The sequence below is a fragment of the Physeter macrocephalus genome, chromosome 9 (genome assembly GCF_002837175.3).
Source record: "Physeter macrocephalus isolate SW-GA chromosome 9, ASM283717v5, whole genome shotgun sequence".
NCBI classification, from domain to species: Eukaryota; Metazoa; Chordata; class Mammalia; order Artiodactyla; family Physeteridae; genus Physeter; species Physeter macrocephalus.
The window spans coordinates 57,769,788-57,789,899 of NC_041222.1; the positions used below are offsets into that span (position 1 = coordinate 57,769,788).

General features: G+C 34.3%; 1 protein-coding gene across 7 annotated transcripts in view; it reads right to left on the reverse strand.

Annotated features, from left to right (window-relative positions):
* Nucleotides 1–20,112, reverse strand: part of PSIP1 (PC4 and SRSF1 interacting protein 1) — a 41,729-nt gene that overhangs the window by 13,766 nt on the left and 7,851 nt on the right. For all 7 annotated transcript variants that reach the window (XM_024126778.3, XM_007122872.4, XM_024126779.2 and 4 more), the window contains exons 4-8: nucleotides 11,879–12,017; nucleotides 9,540–9,644; nucleotides 8,687–8,749; nucleotides 4,010–4,106; nucleotides 2,523–2,598 (exon numbers count right to left, since the gene is read on the reverse strand). In XM_024126778.3, the coding sequence (XP_023982546.1) occupies nucleotides 2,523–2,598; nucleotides 4,010–4,106; nucleotides 8,687–8,749; nucleotides 9,540–9,644; nucleotides 11,879–12,017 (480 nt within the window). The remainder of the gene's footprint in view (nucleotides 1–2,522; nucleotides 2,599–4,009; nucleotides 4,107–8,686; nucleotides 8,750–9,539; nucleotides 9,645–11,878; nucleotides 12,018–20,112) is intronic.

Genomic DNA, 20,112 nt, shown 5'->3' on the forward strand with positions numbered 1-20,112 from the left:
GTTAAGTTTTTAAGAAATGGGATTATTATTTCAAAGTTTTTAAAACAGTGTCAAAGCAGAGAACTCCCATAAACGTAACTATCGCTGCGTGCTGCAATTAAGTCTTTTACCAATGGTCCTCCCTCCTTACCATCCTCCATGAAAAACAGACCTCATGATGATAATTCCCTTTTTAATAGGTCAAGGTACAATAGGAAACATATTAAAAGACTAAAGAAAATTATAAATACATGTTAATCCAAAAATTAATGCAAACACAACCCAAAATATCTCAGTGGCTTATAACAAATATTTTTACTTTACATGAGGATTATGAGATGGTTTCAGATCTTCTGGACTCTACCGACTGTCTTGTCATTTCAGGACCCACAGCAAAGAAGCTGTCACTAGCAGATACACGCCGTTCTCATGGTGGAGAGCTTACGTTTCAGAAGAGCTTATATAGTTTTGCTCTACACTCCACTGAGTTTTTGCCCAGATACAAAGCTGAGAGTAGCTATAACAGCCAATGCCCAGCCTACATATAGCACAAGTGAAAAATAAATATTGTAAGCTACTGGTATTTTGGGGTTGTCCATCATCAAAACCTAAAACGTTTGACACTTGCTTTGCATTTGAAACCCTAATATATTATACAGTGGGTAAAACTGTCACCTGTGATAACTGGAGAGAAAACTTATTCAGTGAACTTGTGGCTCTGGGTGAAGAGGTTTCAAGATAGAATATTGGCATTTTGAGTTGATTGTTATCAACATAAATTTGATAGGGTACCTTCAAGAAACAGGTAAGTTTAAAAAATAATAGGACGACAAAGGAAGGAGAAAAAAATTCCATGCATTTCAGTGTTGAAAGTCACTTCCATCCTGTAAAAGATTTTCAAATTCAGACAAAGACTGGAGTCAAAGATCCAATCAAGGTTGTAAGTCGCCAGCCTTTCCTTAAGAATTCAAATTGGGATACCTTGATCCTTCTGATGAACAAATGGTTCTATGAAAAAGAAACCAGGGAGTAGGTTTTCAGGAAAACCTATAAACTCAAAAGTGCTTTTAGTTAAGTATAAAAAGATAAGCATGTCTGGGGAAGTCTTATGAGGGAGACAATGGCAAATGAAAATGACTAGAATTAAACAGATACATGCTAACAATAAAGTATTATTACTACCAAAAGGGATGCTAGCCTGCATTAAGAGAAACTAATGGAGATTTAAAAAGGAATCTTGGGCCCAACTCCCTAAAGTATGAAAGCAGAATAAGAAAGCTGCTCAGCTAATAAGGAGGGTTAATACTTTCCAGTCCAAGAATCAGCCAAAAGCCACGGAGAGAAATGGACTAGGAAGATACTCTCAGGGAAAATTGGGATGGACCTAAAACAAGGAAATATTCCTTATATCTAAAACGGGGATCTCACAATATTTTCCCAACAGAATTTCTTATTTCCTGAGGAACAATGACTGCTGTGTGCTTCTTAATCTTCTCCTTGGGAGTATTTATTATGGTTCCCTATCCCTCCCAGATCAATGTGCATATATAAAAAGGGAGAGGGGAGCAGATAACCTGTGTTTCAGTTCCTAAGTCTCTAGATCAAGGCCTTATGTTGATCATAAAATCCTAGACTTGATGCTTGATGCCCTTATTAGAGAAGACATCTTAGGGAGGAGATGAGTGAGATTTACTTGCTATGTTTAAAAACATAAACTCACCTGCATGTACCTAATTTCTAAATTTCATTATAGTAGTGAAAACCATGTTGTAATTTGGCCACCATTTTCGAGAATATTTAAACAGCTAGCTTGGCAGTAAAATAAAACTCTTTAAACATATATTGGCTGAAAAGTGCCAACACTTCTATAACTGAAATTTCCAATAAAATATTTTCATTCAAAACACTGTAAATCCATTCTTAAGAGACACTCACTTAAGCCTTTTCTATAAAATCTTTAAACACAATAGCTAAAAAGTTTTGCCCTCTTTGTCTAAATATATATTCCTGCTGGTGAAGTTTCTACCCAGAAAAGCCAACACAAACAAGATCCATAATGGAAAAGAAAGATGGCAAGAAAAAAAAAGAACTGATTATTTTGTTAATAACTAGTTATCATTCCAAAATACTTTAAAACTTTAAATTTACAAAAATAATGTTAAGTGTTATTTTAAATAAAGATTATTCTGGAGGAGCAAGATTTGTGGAAATTGCTTCAAAAATACTTTGTCTAAAACTTCCCTTAAACAAAGGGAACTATTATAAATTTTATGCTGCATTATCCAAGTATCTTATATCCTAGTATACAAGAAAATGTCTTAGATTAATGAAATGATAATTGTATCAGATTTTTCTTGATTCCCTATCAATTTTAACTTTTTATATAATGAAAACTATTTTTCAACTGTTTTGCCCCTAATTCTTAGAAATACAAAATAGTAATAGCAACAAACACTCTGTAAATAAAACTGGCAAAAATGCAAAGAAATTTATACATATTGAACGTGAAATGTCTCATTTACTGCATAACTAATTATACTCACATGTCACTCTCCGAAGGACAGGGCTGTTTTACCATTTTGGGTCTGCCTCTTGGTTTTGGAATCTTGACTTCTGTAGCTAACATTCACAGGAAAAAAATTTTGTAACTACCAGCTTTCCCGTTAAGATGTAGATCTCACATATAAAAGTTACAAATGATATATACCAAGAATATTAGTTTATTACAGATAACAATTACTTTAACTTTTAAAAATCATATCCCTCCAGTGGTTCAAATGAGTTAACAGCAGAAAATTTACAGAGGTGAATCAAGAGTATTTTCAGTCTGTCCTTAGTATGGCTGAGGGCTTAAAAGAACATCCCTCATTGTTGTTTTAATAGGAATGTCACAAAATTCAACTTTATAGTTGATAGCAGCACTTATATTCAACATTCATATACATATTACAGTATTATTTGTATATGTATGCTCACGTATTTGAAAATTTGTTATCAGAAGTCATTGAATTTTCTAACAACACCATTAATGTGATCCATTACACTATTAAATTCCGAAGTAAAAATTAGGTAAATTGTTTTTTTTTTCTTTTTGGGTATTACTTATTTTATCCTGTTTCATTAAGAATCCTATGTTATGGGACTTCACTTCCCTGGTGGTCCAGTGGTAAAGAATCCGCCTGCCAATGCAGGGAATGCGGGTTCGATCCCTGGTCAGGGAACCAAGGTCCCACATGCCGCGGGGCAACTAAATCTGCGTGCCTCAACTACTGAGCTAGCACACCTCAACGAGAGAGCCCACGTGCTGCAAACTACAGAGCCCAGGAGCCCCCATGCCATAGCTAGAGAGAGAAAACCCTCACGCCACAGCTAGAGAGAAGCCCGTGTGCCGCAATGAAGAGCCCGCATGTCGAACTAAGACCAGACGCAGCACCCCCCCGCCAAAAAAAACCAAAAAAAACCCAGAATCCTATGTTATGAAGTAGAAAAAAAAATTGGCTCTATCTTGGCTAATATTCTTTGTTTTACTTTGTATCAGAGAAAGATCCTTCCAAACTATTTCCTATTTGCCAAATTAGGAAAATACTTTAAGTAGGCAGTGCTGAAGACATCTGCATATATTACAGGCCCTAATAAAGAAAGAATGCGATAATTTAATAGCTTTGATTATTCAAATGCTGTTTTTCTCTTGTTTTCATTATGATTCCATTTGGAAAGCTTAATATTTCTAAAGTAAGAGGTAAAATAAACCCATCGTTCATGGATTTTAAATCTCACCACAGCCTCATTTGCTGCTATTAAAGGAAAATGTAATGGGGATAAAACAGAAAATGAAAAAGTCTCAAGCAATTATTTCAAATTTAAATACTTTATTACAAAGAGCAGAAACCTTAATGTTTATCTCCTTTGAAATTTATATATTACACATAACCAAGTACCTATGCACCTATTCCAAAGTAGCTGAGGTACAACACTTTAATGGATTAGAATATTAATCACAAGCCAGCTATTTAAACATTAATAATCCTACCTGCAGGTCGTCCTCTTTTAGGACTCACTTTTAGATTAACAGATGCTGTTGCTGTAGTCACTACTCCTGCCTCCTCGGTTTCTACTTGTTTTTCTGCCTGAATCACAAAGATTTAAATTAACTTATTTAGCACATAGTAGGCATTCCAAATTTAGTTCAATGGCAAAAACGTGCCACTATAGGATAACAAGTTCAAATACAAGCGTAACATATATCGATCATTATTTTTCAACAGTTGACTCATCCGAGTGATATCCTCAAATTTAGCTTATAATTCTAGTGAGTAATTCTAGGAAACAACTCACTTTTTAGATATTCTCAACCTAAAAAAGTCATTTATAAAAATAAAATGAATATTCTTGATGCAAAATGTTAAAGTATAATGTAATTACACTGTAATATCCCACACATTGCTTATAAATGTACTTTCATTGAGTATCTCAAAATACTAACACTTTATATTGTGTACTTGTGATGTACAACCTAAATTAATGTTAAAAAGGCAAGAAATTAAGTTGCTGATATTTCCATTCTTTAACTTTGTTAATATGTACATGTTTTATTTTTGAACTGAGACATCTGCTGTTCTTCCCTAGGATTTATTCTTATTTTCCATAAAGAAGGATTTACTACTGTAAAGAAATCCCAATGACGCTTTGCAAACTATAGTGCCCCAGGTAATGAGACAATAGCCCCAAACAATAATCAGTTTAATCAATTCAAGCATTAGAGTAGAACAAAGGTTAATAACCACCAATTAGAAAGGAAATGCAAACATAACAACAGCAAAGAGAACAAAGAGAAGAATGGGAGGACTACTATGAGTGCTCCCCTACCCCCAATTATTTAGAATTCAGCCTGAACTACCTCAATAAAAATAAAGGCAATAAAGCATCATGCCAAAACTTGCATAATCCAACCTTACTGATAAAAAAATTTTTTAAATCTTTTAATTGACAATCTGATTTGCAAACACTTAAGAGGTAATGCCCAATTTTGTTAAGAATGTGGAGAATTACTCATATATTGATTAATGGTGATCAAATCAATAAACTGGTAATACATTTCTGATCATTATGAATATCAGCAATACAGATATGCAAATCTGACTCAGCAATCCCACTTCTAAGAATTTATCCATTTCTTTGTTCTTAGTTTTTAAACATTTTTGCCTTTGTAATTGCAATATAATAATGTATATTCAAAGCATTATTAAAAGTCAAGAAACTCATCTAAGGTAACCCTTGAATTGTTCTCAAGGAACATTATAAAAATTGCTTCAAAAACATTAGCTCAAGTTGTATTTCTAATTTTAGGAACTTACAGACCACCTACCACCCCCCACCCCAATCCTGATTTGATGATAGCTCTGGAGTAGGGAGCCGGGCATCTGTTTTTATACCAAAGGTTGAGAACCCAAGACTGTATGAGAGCTCTTCTATTGAGTTAGGAGGGTGAGCAGTTAAGAGGGCAAAAGTTCTCCAAAATTCAGTTCAAACTGATGAACTCTTCAGGGCAAAAAAATCCCCTCTTCAATTACACTTTCAATTTTTGGAAATAAATCATGACCGCATAGAATTACAGGTATGAATCTTTTTGAGGAGATACCAATAAGAGGTAACAAGGTCATCAATAACTAATGCCATAAACAAACACTATACGAAGCAAAAATACAGCCCTTCCATAGACATATATTCTTGACTATTACAGCAAAATCATGCAAGTCAAAACCATTCCTCATGAAAATACTAACTCAAAGAATAAGAAATATTTTATCTAGAGAAAGGACTATTATTTCAAATATATATATATTTAAATATCTCGAATGCAAATATTGACTCTAGATTAATTTCTTCCATATTTTACTTTATCTCACTGAGACCTCTAAGCCTTTGACAAATTTTCTCCCCATCTGTTACCCCATTTTCTAGCTCTACTCCCTTTGTGACTTTACATAAAGGCCCCCCCATCCCTCAAAAACCTCATGGAACTACTATTCATCTGCATTCTTGTTTTGCTGCACCTGTCCCGCAAGTCTCCAACAAAGAGTTACTATAAAACTCTACCTTCCCTGCTCTATTATTCCCTGCTGCTGAGCCCTGCTGAAAAAAAATTATACAAACATGCATTCATTTTATGCAACTTCATTTGTGATCTCAAAGCCATCCATTAATCCTCTACCCTGTCTTTTGTCATGCCCTTTCCTTCTCCCTCTAGCATAAACTTTCAATCCTTTCTTTCTGCCTTACACCACACATGCAGTCTTGCTTTGAATTTGGTGAGGGAGAATGGAGACTGAGGCCAGCAGGAAGGGATTCCCTTAATTTCCAAGTCTCCCTAGAAGTTTGTAATAGTCTTGCCCACCCTTCCCTTCAATGTGAAAAAAGATGAAATGTCTCTCTTTCCCATCAAGTAAATTCCCTCAAATGTGTCCTCCCTTTTCTCTCACCCAGCATTATTCTTAACTTACAGTAATTTTATACTCTTTCCACATCTTTGATCTTTCCTGGTTTCACAAAGAAAAAGTGTTAAAAGCCTCTATTATATTTTTTCACTTTGAACACCCTCCCTTAACCTTGTTGCTGCATTCTCTCTCCTCCCCTTCAAAGATTTCAAAAGCACAGTGTAATTTCAACATTAAACATTTTATTCTTTAACCTGCTTCATCTGTTCTTACCGTTTGACCTTAAGGTATCCTGGGGGATCCTGTCAATTATTATTGGACCCCTTCTGCATCAGGACACTACTAACCACTCCCTCATTCTTAAAATTCTCTCCTCCCTTGTTTAGCTTGATATCCTCTCTTAGATTTTTCTCCTGACAGTTCCTTCTCAGCCATAATTTTACAAGGCAGCCTTTCATCGCCATTATAATCCCTCAGGATTCTGGTTTTCTGCGTTCTTCTCAGTAAACTTTCTCCCCTGACTACCTATCTAAATCCTATCTTTATGTCAGAGACTGCAACTGTAACTTCTACATTTTCCCCCTTTGGTGTCAGAGAAATATGTATCTTCAGTCTAGTTCTCAAGGGTGTTTCACATCCTCCTCCTCATGCCTCTGCTCCCAAAACATCTCCTGCATTCTCAGTATATAATCTAGTCATCCAAGCCAACACCCTGAGTCATCCTAGATTCCTCCCCCTCACTTCACACCCACTTCCAATCAACTATTAACTTTACCTCCTAAGGTGCTCTTAAAATCCTATCTCTCATCTACACCACTAAAAATGTCATGCTAACTCTTTAGAAAGGACTTCATAATTTAGTTACCAAGTCCCAATCATAACTCCCCATTTTAATTCTCTTGTTTTATGTATTTATTGTCTGTCTCAACAAAAATGTAAGTTCAATAAGTACAGAGACCTTATCTTCCTTATTCGCTGCTGATTTTCTGTCTGGGCCAGTGAAGTGAGTACCAAGATTCTGAATGAATTTATCAGTGAACTGGTCTCCCTGCTCCAGTCCAATCCCCATCATTCACATTGCTTTAAAAAGAGAAGTACCTGAAATTTAAAATAATTCAATGGCTTCCCACCAATTCTCTAAGTTGAAGTTCTTCAGGGTAACACATTGGGGGTTTTTGTACTTGTTTCCCTCAATCTTTATGGTCTGAGAATACTGAAATGCAATACTTGAAATGCTTGAAGCAAAATTTTCTCTATGCCTCTGTAATTGCCTCACATGCTCCTCCCCTCCTCCTTCATCTGCCTGACTAAAATTCTGCCTATCTTTTAAAATCTTGTTAAAGTCATCATAGCCCCTTCACACACACCCCACAGGGAATAAAAAGCCACTGTAATTATTTGTTTTCATTATACTTCCTTATAAGACACTGAACTCAGAATACTACAAAAAAAATTTTTTTTTTTTAAGACTGAACTCTTGGGCTTCCCTGGTGGCGCAGTGGTTGCGCGTCCGCCTGCCGATGCAGGGGAACCGGGTTCGCGCCCCGGTCTGGGAGGATCCCACATGCCGCGGAGCGGCTGGGCCCGTGAGCCATGGCCGCTGAGCCTGCGCGTCCGGAGCCTGTGCTCCGCAACGGGAGAGGCCACAACAGAGGGAGGCCCGCATACCACAAAAAAAAAAAAAAAAAAAAAAAGACTGAACTCTTAAGTTTTCTTTGTAGCTTTGTCATATAATATAACAGTCTGAGACATAAATAGGTCAGAAAAAGGTGTGATGAACAAAACTTCACATAAGGAAGAAGAAACACTAATTAAAAGCATAAGAGGTACTTTGTCCTAAACTGTCACATACTCTCATTTCATGCAACAATGCTGTAAAGTAATAACATAATAATGGACAACACTTACAAAGCACTATGTACCAGGATTTATTATAAATTTTACATGTATTAACTCATTTAGTTCTCTCAACAGTCTTATGAGTATATATATTATCCATTTTATAGAGAAAACTTGAGACAGCATCATTAAAAGGAATGAAAATTGGTGCATTTTATTTTGCATACCATTCAACTTAAGGGTGCTGTATCACTAAGAAAAGAAACAGATAGTTTTGATAAGTGAACAACATAACCTATCCTTTAAAAAAATTAAAGGACTTAGAGTGAAGGGCTAAGTCTAAATTAAATGGTACCGTTTCATTATCTACACTCCCTCAATCCAACTAAAATAAAAATTCTTTTAAGATCTCTGTGGTTAAGCAGTAGAATTACCTTTCTCTTTCTCCCTCTTCTGGCAGCTTTTGGAGTGGTTATGTCAACTGCTTTAGTCACATCCTTAAAAAAAAAAAAATACACAACAGATGAAATTGATAATTATGCCATGAGTGAAAGAAAATTTCTTAAATTAAAAATCACAAGCACGTTTCACTAAAAGTACTATGGAAACTTGTTTTGCTTCTCTGACCTTTGAAATTATAAACATTAAAAGTCTTAACATTAATTCATTATAAAGTGGAAGTAATCACCAGCATCTTCACCTAACAACAACAAAAAAAGCTTTCCTCTATCAGATCAAATATAAAAGTCACACTTGCTCGTACACTGGGAGGTTTGTCTATTTAAATTTACAAAACACTCTTTCTATGGTAGAATCCTCAGTTTTAGGATTGTGAATGTTAAGAGGCAGTCGGGACCCTGGAGATCAAGTAACAACTTCATGAAGCCTAGAAAGGCTAAATGAGTATCCCCACTCAGATAATCAAATACAGAGTTGGAAATAAATCTAGGTTTTAAAAAATTCGGTTCAATATCCTTTCCCGTACATCCATCCAACAATAACTCACTTTAAAAATATTCCTAACAAACAGTAAGCGACTCTCCTAGTTGTACCTCATATTTTGCACAGCAAAGTAACTTCAAATAAAAATATCCATGCATCTTAAAGATGCAAAAATTATTTTACAATACTATATTTCATATTTATGCAAGGAAATAAGCCTTTAATATTTTCCCATTCATCACTCAACTACTTTAAAGATTACTTTCTACTGTGCCACAATCAACTCATTTTACAATTCTTCCTTGCAACAAAATGGGTTTAGAATGCAAGAGAAATTAAACACACCTCGTTGCTGGCTTTTTCTTCATGGTCAGTATCTTCCTTTGAAACACTAGTTTCTTTTTCTTCAACTTCAACATCAGATGACGCATTTGATTGTTTAGTTGATGCCTATGAACAATCAAGTCTATTAGTTTCACAAAATAATATTTTACGCCAACTTTAAAATTTTGTACCCATGAAAAATCAAAGCCTGTTTTTAAGAAAGCTAGAAAAGTATCCTCATTTCTGTTGCACAGGATACTTTTAATATATACAATTTTGAAAAGTTTTAAATGCTACTATTTTATTTAGGAAAGTCTTACATGGAACTATATTCCTGCAGTTGATGCATACAATCTCAGCTGATAAAATGGTGAGGCAGAAATTAAAAGTACAATTACAAAGAATACCATTCTGATGTTCTAACCAGCAAATGCCCAACAAGATACAATGTAAGGTGATTTAGAGGAGCACAGACCTACACTGTATTCAACTATTGAAATATTCTGGATAAAGAAGCTAATCTATGTACTCTAAGACAAACAGCCTTAACAAAGGATATATATCACAACTTGAAGGACTCTTATTGATCTATATCTCACACTTAGTTTATTTAAAATGCAGATTCCTGAGACCCAAACTTAAGTGATTCTGATTTAACAGACACTGAGTGGGAGAGTCCAGTAATCATTAAATTTTAAAAGTACCCCCATATGAGAGATACTTAAGCATGTAACCTAGGGTCCCTAGATTTTCATAAAACCAACCAAAACGATGAATATCAGAGGCAACACAGTATACATTGGGAGGTGAGGGTAAAGCTCCCAATCTACAAGATGAAGGGACTGTAATCCAAACTGTGCACCTTTCTAGCTATTTCCTTTGGCAAGTCTTTAAACTGTAAACCCATTTCCTTTTCTGTAAAAAAAAAAGGCAATGCTGATAACCCATAAATTATAAAGGTATATAAAAAATGTAAAAATGTGCCCAAAATTACTTATAGCACGATAGAAATATTTATAAATTAGGATGGCCAATTTTTTTTTGTATAGGCTTGGGCATCAACGCTTGCACCAAACCACAGGAATGTGCCACTGGGGATGTCTGGGCTGGGAACACAGAGTACATCACACCACCATAATCATTCATACTTTTGTTAAGAACAGAAAATTGTTGGGTTTCATGCACACAACCAACGAAAAATTTCACTGTGAAATGGAAAATTGCAAGTAGGTACTGTGAAAACTACGTGGAGATTAAGTAGATAGATAGGACAAAGGATAAAGTGACTATGCTAGGCAATCTGGAGGATGAAAACGACCTTGAAAGCACAATCATAGGATGTATGATCCAAATTAAGTTACAAAATGTTATTTTCAGGAACTAATCAACTCAGTCTCCTTGGACTCCAAGGCTTATAATAAGGATGGGAAACCATTCATCCATTCTTACATTTGTGCAACAAACATTCAGTGGATAACTATTCCTTCCACACGTGTAAGAATACCAAGCACACAGGACACATACAACTTTCTTGTTTATGGAACTAATAAGCCTGTGGCAGTTAAGACAAGTACAGAAGCAATTATGATGTGATATGATGAATACTGTAACAAATAACTTTTGGGTGGATAATGAAGGCACTTAGGATCATCTAATGCAGCCCTGGAACATCAATGAAAGATTTCAATGTTCCAGACAGAACAGCATCTGACAAGTTCTCAAACATGAGAAAAAAGCATGGTACATGCAAAGAACTAAAAATTATATAGGTTTAAAGGTAGAAAGCTGCAAAATTTTCAGTGTGTTATTTCCTTCTTTAGGTTTACTCATACTCATCCTAGTTTTTACTAATTCAAGTCTGGACACATACACACACACACACACAGAACAGGATAAAAAGAAAGTTTAAAGGTTGCTCTTCTAGAAACCAAAAATAAGTAAGTATAATTTGCATAGTGCTATAAGTATTTTTGTCACATATTTAATTTAACCCACATGAAGTTCATATTCTAATAAATTTTATGGATTTAGAAATTGAGAAAAAAAACACACCCTTCAAGTTATTAAACCTGAATTTAAGGAAACAGTACATATGACTTTAAATTCAATACATTAAATAAACTCTCAATCAGGATTTAAATAACTGAGTGTTTCCCAGTTTTCTGAGATCTATTTGACCACAAAGGCAAGAATTTCATCAGTTATCTAGATACAAAAGTCCAAGGTTCAACCTCACAAATAAGAACAATTTAATCTGAAATTTATAAGGCTCTTCAATCATTTTCCTGTAGCTAGAATAGTGATTATTCTCCAAAACTGAGTAAATAATACTAAACTAAATTTTATGTAATATCACGCACCTGTTGACTTGAAAATTTCACTTTCGGATTGTTATCTATCTCCCATAAACCTTCATTAAAGCCTTTTCGTTTATTTGGTTTGCCGTACTTTTCCTTATTTTCTGAGTAAGGAAATATGTCCTTTGGGCCTAAAAAAGCACTAAAAAAGGAGGGGGGGGAAATGTGAGTGTAAAGCAATCTCAAATATAAGTGATTAAATAGCACTACCCTATGAACGCAATTATCAAAAATTCTTAATCTAAAACGCATTAAAAATCATACATAAATTAAAGGTAGCCACAAATAATATTTAATTCCAAATGCTTTTATTAAATTCAGTCACAAACTCCTAGATCCATAATCCTAATTTTAAAAAAATACACACACACAAAGAAAAAAAAACACAAATTGCACAACAATGTCAATGTACTGAATGCCACTAAACTGCACTCTTAAAAATGGTAAAATGGTAAATTTTGCTATAATAATTTTACAGATTTTACTATAAAAATGCATAAAAATGAAAAAAGATGTCACAAGACTGCATTAATCTATACATTTAAATGCATTCTAAATACAGTTTTACTACAAAGTAGTTTGGAATATTATACAACTCAAAAAACATTGTCATACATATTATACATACATATATACATGTCATACATATATGTATGTTTTAATATTTGTATATACATACATGTAGATTTTTAGAATAAAATAAGTATGTTAAGACTTTTACTTTATTCAGTGAGGGAATCAGATGTTGTAACTGGTTTGTTCATTCATATACACACACACACATATATTATATTATATGTATGTTTTAATATTTGTATATACATACATGTAGATTTTTAGAATAAAATAAGTATGTTAAGACTTTTACTTTATTCAGTGAGGGAATCAGATGTTGTAACTGGTTTGTTCATTCATATACACACACACACATATATATTACAGTCAATTCTTGCATTCATGGTAATTATATTCTATAATGTCACCATGAACACTGAATTAAGGAATACTGTACCACTGCTCCAGGGTAAATACAGAGTAGGTTCCTCTGGTCACAACATTTTTGTCAACCAATCAGTACATAACATTGTTTTATGTGTGTTTCTGTTTAAAGACACCTTATTTTAATATACACTGGTAATTCATTAACACTGAACTCACAGCCAAAAGCTTACGTAACACATATTTTCTCCATAAGGCAAAGCACAGGCTTCTTGCACTTAGGAACACTAAATGGCACTTCAGCACTACATTTGGGTGCTATTATAAACAGCAAAATGACCAAGAAAAAGCACAAAAATACAAAAGCCATGGCACTACACAGACTGCAAAAAGGACACTTGTTTACAATATGAGAGCTGAAACAAGGTAAAGCATGGCCTTGGTTCAGCCTCAGCTAGGAATGTGTGCATCAAGTTACTCAAATTTTTTGCCATTTCACACACAGACATGACCGTGAAGGCACCACAGGTATTGATTTGGGATTATAAATTTTAGTGAGCAGGCAAATTCATAAATATGGAACCCGTGAATGATGACAACTATTTTTTGTGTGTATATATACATATATATTTAGATATAATCCCCAGAACAGCCCCATTATATATCTCCCTATGTCAGTCAGTTCTGTAGAAGTCTGTCAATCCTATAAAGGTAGATGCAGAGAATGTATCAGTTTTTTGCTATAATGGCTGATATATATGTATTCTCCAAAGCAAGAGGAAAATCAAATTACTACTCATTTCCTCTAAAATATGCTACAATTTAAGATTATTAATTACTAATTATCTATCACAAATTCCGTATCTGCTGAAATTCTTTAAGAATTAGGGACCTAATGACTATAGCTCACATTCCAATTTAGAATATTTTAAAAGGCTTTAAGATAAAATTTCAATAAAAAAGAGACTTAGTGCTCTACTTAAATATAATCAAGTACATATAAAAGTCAGCTTTATTATTTAAATTCTGAAATTTATAAATACTCAAAGTATCCATGTATTTTAACTGCACATCAGTTAAGGCACACTTAAATCATCACTATCTCATTTGATCTAGAAATTCAGACTTTTACTAGGCATCATTCATTCCTACCCATAATCTAAAATTAGAAAATTTAACACATTTAGTTAAAACAGTAAAGCAATTCCTCCTGCATAATCAGCTTCAAATTCCAAGTAGATGACTCGAGTTAAAACACCATCAAAAATAAAACATACTTCTAGTTAGAACAAAGCAATTCTCTCTCCTAAAACCCCATAACTCATAAGGCTAAAGATGACAAGGGATATTATCAACAGGTTTGAAAGCTGGGAAGAGTAAGAAAGTTGGATACTAAACAGCTATTGAAGAAAGTGAGACAGTACCCTAAATTTATAGTTCAAAATCCCCAAAGGGTTCAAAACTGGTGGCATCAGGAACTTGAAGAAGTGGAAGGGACCTTAAATACTTAATAAAATTGCAGAAAAATGTCTTAAAACTTCAAACATGGGGCATTTTTAGATATGATTCTAAACCAAGAAGGTATTCAAAAGAGAAAACTGATTCTACCATTATGTTATTTAGCATATAAAGGTTTGACAGTTCAATTTATATAGATTATTTTTCTTTCCCCCAAATAGGCATTCCTCACTTTGTATGACGAGAGAACACAAAAATGACTGTGCAAGGCAATCTTATTGAACAATGGGAAAAATTACAATTGTTCCAAAACCTTCAAAAATTGTGAAAACACTAAATGCACTATTACTGACAGTGTATAAGGAAATCTTAAATATAGTAAAATACTAATTATTTAGTACACTGTAATTTAAAACATTAGAAACACTGATATTAAAGTGTTTCATGTCTTTGTAAAAAAGTTAATAGTTTGAACAGTGCTTGCCCCTTCTGATCACATAACTTATGACATGGAGTAAGCATATTTTCTATGCCTAAGGCAATGTGTCATACTCCTTTCTAAATCTGATCACTTTCTAACATTTTGTCTTTTGTACTTTCAATGTTATGGCATATCTTTAATGCTTTTTGTTGGCGTCACTTCCTCTGAGACATCTTCATCCTTTTTATTGCAACCACTTTCCTCATTTATGTTGATAAGCTTGCCTTCCCTAAGCTGCTCTGTGTATCTAGTCTCCCCATATACAGCACATCTACATTCACAAGGTTATTATTCACAAGACTATTTATTCTATAACTGCATTTACATTCAATTCAAATTTCACTTCTGGCATTATCAGTTTCTTTGTTGGCTGATTCCCCATCTTGTTTTTTCTTTAAATGTAACCTGGGTGGGTATATCATTGAAAGACAAAGAGGCAACAACACTACTACGCATTGTGCTATCTATGCTTGAACTGAGAAACAGATGCACACTGACCAATCACCAAGAAACTTCAAAAAAAAGTGACGTGCTATGCATCTGTTATTTACATCTTGATTTGTGTAGCAACAAATTTTGTAGTCTACACAATTACAGTTAATATTCCAGAGTAAGTGAAATTTGAAACATTGTTGCGGGGACTGGCGCTGTTTATCTAAACCATGGTAACCAAAATTTAAACATACTAGAACTATGCAAAGCTAAGGAATGCCTGTATCCTTCTCTCCTCTTCATGCTTTGACTTTAAATTCTACTTTTATCAGACAGCAATGGTCCCATTCTTGCTTTCTTTGTGACATTATATTGTTACTTGGCCATGACTTGTTTTGAGCCTTGTCTCAGAAAATAAGACACAGGTAGTTTAATAGGATTAATCCAATCAAAGGGTCTTAATAGAGAATTCTATTCACACAGTGTAGTCACTTATATTTGGTCTTATTCATACCACCTTGTTTTACATATACATTTTTATTACACTTGGTTAACCTTTATTCTTAATTTTGCAGAATAGGTTTTAAAAAACTTCTCTCCCTGCTCCTCCTCCAGTCAGGTTTTCAAGCACTACTTTCTATTATTTTACTATTATGTTCATATTATAAGTCATACTTAAATTTACATGTTTATCAATATACCAAAAATTAAATAATTATGCCTTCCCACTAAGAGAAGACCTTTGCAAATCTAAATAATTCATGTTATATATAGATGGTTAAAAAAATATTCACACAGGAAAAGATGCTGAGTGTCATTAGCTATCAGTGAAATGTAAATCAAAACCAGAATAAGATACTAACTTCACACCCAATGGGATAGTTGTAATAAAAAAGACAATACAAGTCTGGCAAAGATATAGAGAAATTAGAATCCTCACACATAGCTGACGGAAATATAAAATGGTGCATAGCTGATTTGAAAAGTCTTGCAGGGACTTCCCTGGTGGTCCAGTGGCTAAGACTCCACACTCCCAATGCAGGGGGACTGGGTTTGATCCTTGGTCAGGGAACTAGATCCCACATGCCACAACTAAAGATCCCACGTGCAGCGACTAAGAGCTAGCACAGCCAACAAAAAAACAAACAAAAAGCCTGGCAATTCCTCAAAAGATTAAACACAAAGTTACCATGTGACCCAGGAATTCCACTCCTACAGAAAAGACATGTCCACACAAAAACTTGCTCACAAATGTTCATAGCAGCATTATTTATATTTGTCCAAAGTAGAAACAATCCAAATATCAACTGATGAACAGATATAGACCAATACAATGGAATATTTGGCAATAATGTAAAGACAAAATACATGCTACACAATATAGATGAACCTTGAAAACATTATGCTAAGTTAAAAAAAAAAAAAAAGGTCATTAGAGACCTCATATTGTATAGTTCAATTTATATGAAATGCTCAGAACAGGCAACGTGATTATGTTCAAAGTTCCCTAGGCAAAGTTCCCTATGGCAAGACAGGAGGGAGAAAGGAGAAATACAAAATATCTGCTAATGCGTACAGGGTCTGTTTTTGGAGTGATGAAGATGTTCTAAAACTGTGCTAATGTCCACACTACTCTCTGGATATACTAAGATCTACTGAATTGTACATTTTAACTGGATTAATTGTTTGGGATATGAATTACATCTCAATAAAGCTGTTAAAATATTTTTCAGTGAATACCACATCCTATCAAAGAAAACAAAAATGATCCAGAATTTTACCAACTACAGATAGCCACTGTTTTCACCCACTTGTTTGTTGCACATATACAGATATAAACATGTCATTTTAATGGATATGATACATACTCATCCATAAATACTTTCTCAAATTACAATGAACATCTTTTCATGTCAACAATTACTTAACAGCTAAATACTATTTCACTGAATAGCTATCCCCAAATTAATCTATTGTTGGACCATTTTCTATATCAAATTTTCTATTATAAAATGCAGCTATAGTAAATAATATATTGCTCAATCTTTTCACGTATCTTCCTAATAAATTCTAAGTAGAACTGTTGGCTCAAATGATATGCTCAAGACTACGGAGCTCCTTAATGAGACTCAAAAAACTAAGGTGGATGAAAAAAGAATCCTCCCATGTTGTCACCACAAAAAAAGAAATGACTAATTAAGGGACCTGATGGAGATGTTAGCAAATGCTACGGTGGCAGGTAATCATATTGCAATATATAAATGTATCAAAATCAACACACCTTAAACTTATACAATATATATCAATTACATTTCAATTTAAAAAAAAGAAGAAAACACACACACACACACACAAAGAATCCTCCCCAGGGATGCAATCCCACAGCTTTGGTGCACAGGGCTCAGATTAGTTTTTAAACAGCCAGCGCTAGTCCCCAAGGGCACAACCTTATGTGGCTGTGGCTCTGATTCATTCTACAAAGCATTCCATTTTTAAATGACATAAAAATCTCAAAGAAAATATACTGAAACAGTTAACAGGTTTAGGGGTTGTTTCTAAAAAATAGTAGTAAAAATGACTGTTTCCTTTGTAGAGAACTCTTTTAACGTTTTTAAAATTTTTACAATGAAAAGATATACATTAATTCAAAGTACATTACCCACCAAATTCCAGAGCTGAAAGGAACACTTAGGGATCACGCTTAGGGATCACCAAGATCCTCCTTTTAAAAGATTAGAAAACTGAAGGCCAGAAAGATTAACTGACACAGGCAAGGTTATCTAGCTATTAAACAGCATAGCCTCCACTCTGTACAATGTTCCCTTAAAAAGGTTTCAGGGTTTCCTTTAACCACTGTAATATAGCCTTTGAAATGTCTACTAATAAAATATTGATGTTATATCCCTATACGTATGAACTCATTTCAAATACCAATGTCAAAGCCCACAAGGATCAAAGCTCATGTAAAACGTCCTAAGAAAATAGCAAATCATTAACTACAGTACTAACGTTATAATTCTGAATTAACTTAAAGCCTGCAAGTGTGTTTCTTACGTGGCATACGCCTGAAGACCCTAAGTGTGTTTCTGTGTATCCCAATTTTCACAGAATGTGTAAACAGAAAAGCAGTTCTCTAAGGTCACTTTTTGGAAACAATGTACATACCCACGAGAACATACACATTTATGTCTCACAAAAACTCAGTTATCACACACCTAGAACCTTTCCTTTAAAGCAAACCAGAGTTGCATATAAAAAATGGGATGCGAATGCTTATCAGAGCTAAAGACATGAAGCTCAAAACTCATTTAACTGTTGCCAAGTCATATTATAATACAGAAACGTCTACCTTTTAAGACACTGATTCTAACTTGCTGCTTCATTTCTCTATTATTATTAAAGCACAAAATAGGAAACATACTGTTTTAAACTAGATTTTATAACAGCATACACTATTTTATAATAGAAGATGATGCAACAGACAATTGATACATCTACTATGTGCCATGAACCTGACAGTACAGAGATGAAAAAACAGTTCCTCTCATTATGTAAGGCTCATGAGAAACCGTACAAGCCCCTCACCAACACACACAGCGATGTCTGTAGTACAGAAACTGTATAGAAAAACTAGTGTAGAAGAAAATAAAATCCTATCCTTATGATTCATTTCTTTATTCCTTTCTTGTGGACAGGTTATACAAAAAACCAACCAACAAGCAGTACCTCCCCATTCACCTTCACTCCTAAAACTGTACATTAGGCAGGTTTTGAAACAGCCTGTGATGGATATTTTTAAGGTCCCTAGAACTGTGCATCTAACATCTTTGAATTAAGACCAGAGCAGTAAGGAGATAAAAGCGACAAAAACACCATCTTCATTTAAAATTTTCTGACTTTAGAGAAATAAATAGACCTTAGATGAGAGTATTCCCTCAATTAGCAATGGTAATTAGTCAGCAAAACTCAAACTGCACTGCAAACAATTTAATAAACATAAGTATTAGTCATGAAAAAATAATATGCAACATTACCTTTAACTATTAATAGCTGACATATACTTAGTGTTTAATACATGCCAAGCACTGTTCTAAGCATCTTTCATGTAGTATCTTATTTGCACCTCAAATTCTGAGGTCGAGTATTTTATTATTCCCATTTTACAAGTAAGGAAGAGAAGGACACAAGGCTAGGTAACCTGCTCAAGGTCATATAGTAGATAAATGGCAGGATTCAAAGACAGCCTTACGATCAGTTGTCTTAAAAACTATACAAATGCTAGCTAATGGACAGCAAATTCATAATCCATAAATGATTTTATCTAGGTCATAGAGCTGTCACTCTCTCACCAAACATTTAACAGCTACTATGTGCCAGGCACTTAAGCAAATGATGACAAACAAGATAGACAAGGTCCCTGCTCTCTAAGCTTTTCACTTGTAGGTGAAGGAAAAGAAAAAAATTTCAGTCATCAGTGCAATGGAGAAAAAGCATAAAAAGGAGGATTTGAGCTAAGATCTAAATGACTGAAAATCTGAAGACATACCTTTCCCAACAAAGAGAAAACAGTCAAGAAGGACTTGAGACAAGATGAGATATATTTGTGTAACAGTGAAGAAATGTGATGAGGTTGGAAAGGTAAACACAGACTAGTTCATATAGGGTCTCATAAATAGCATTTGTCGACAAAACTTGGGAGTTTTGTTTGTAATAAGGTAGCCATTGATGGGTTTTGGACAGAGAAATGACATGATCTGACTGGAATATCAAGTTGCACTTTGACTATACACGAAGAGAGAAAACTGAGACCAAGATAGGATTAGGGGGTTTCCCTGGTGGCGCAGTGGTTAAGAATCCGCCTGCCAACGCAAGGGACACGGGTTTGAACCCTGGTCCGGGAAGATCCCACATGCCGCGGAGCAACTAA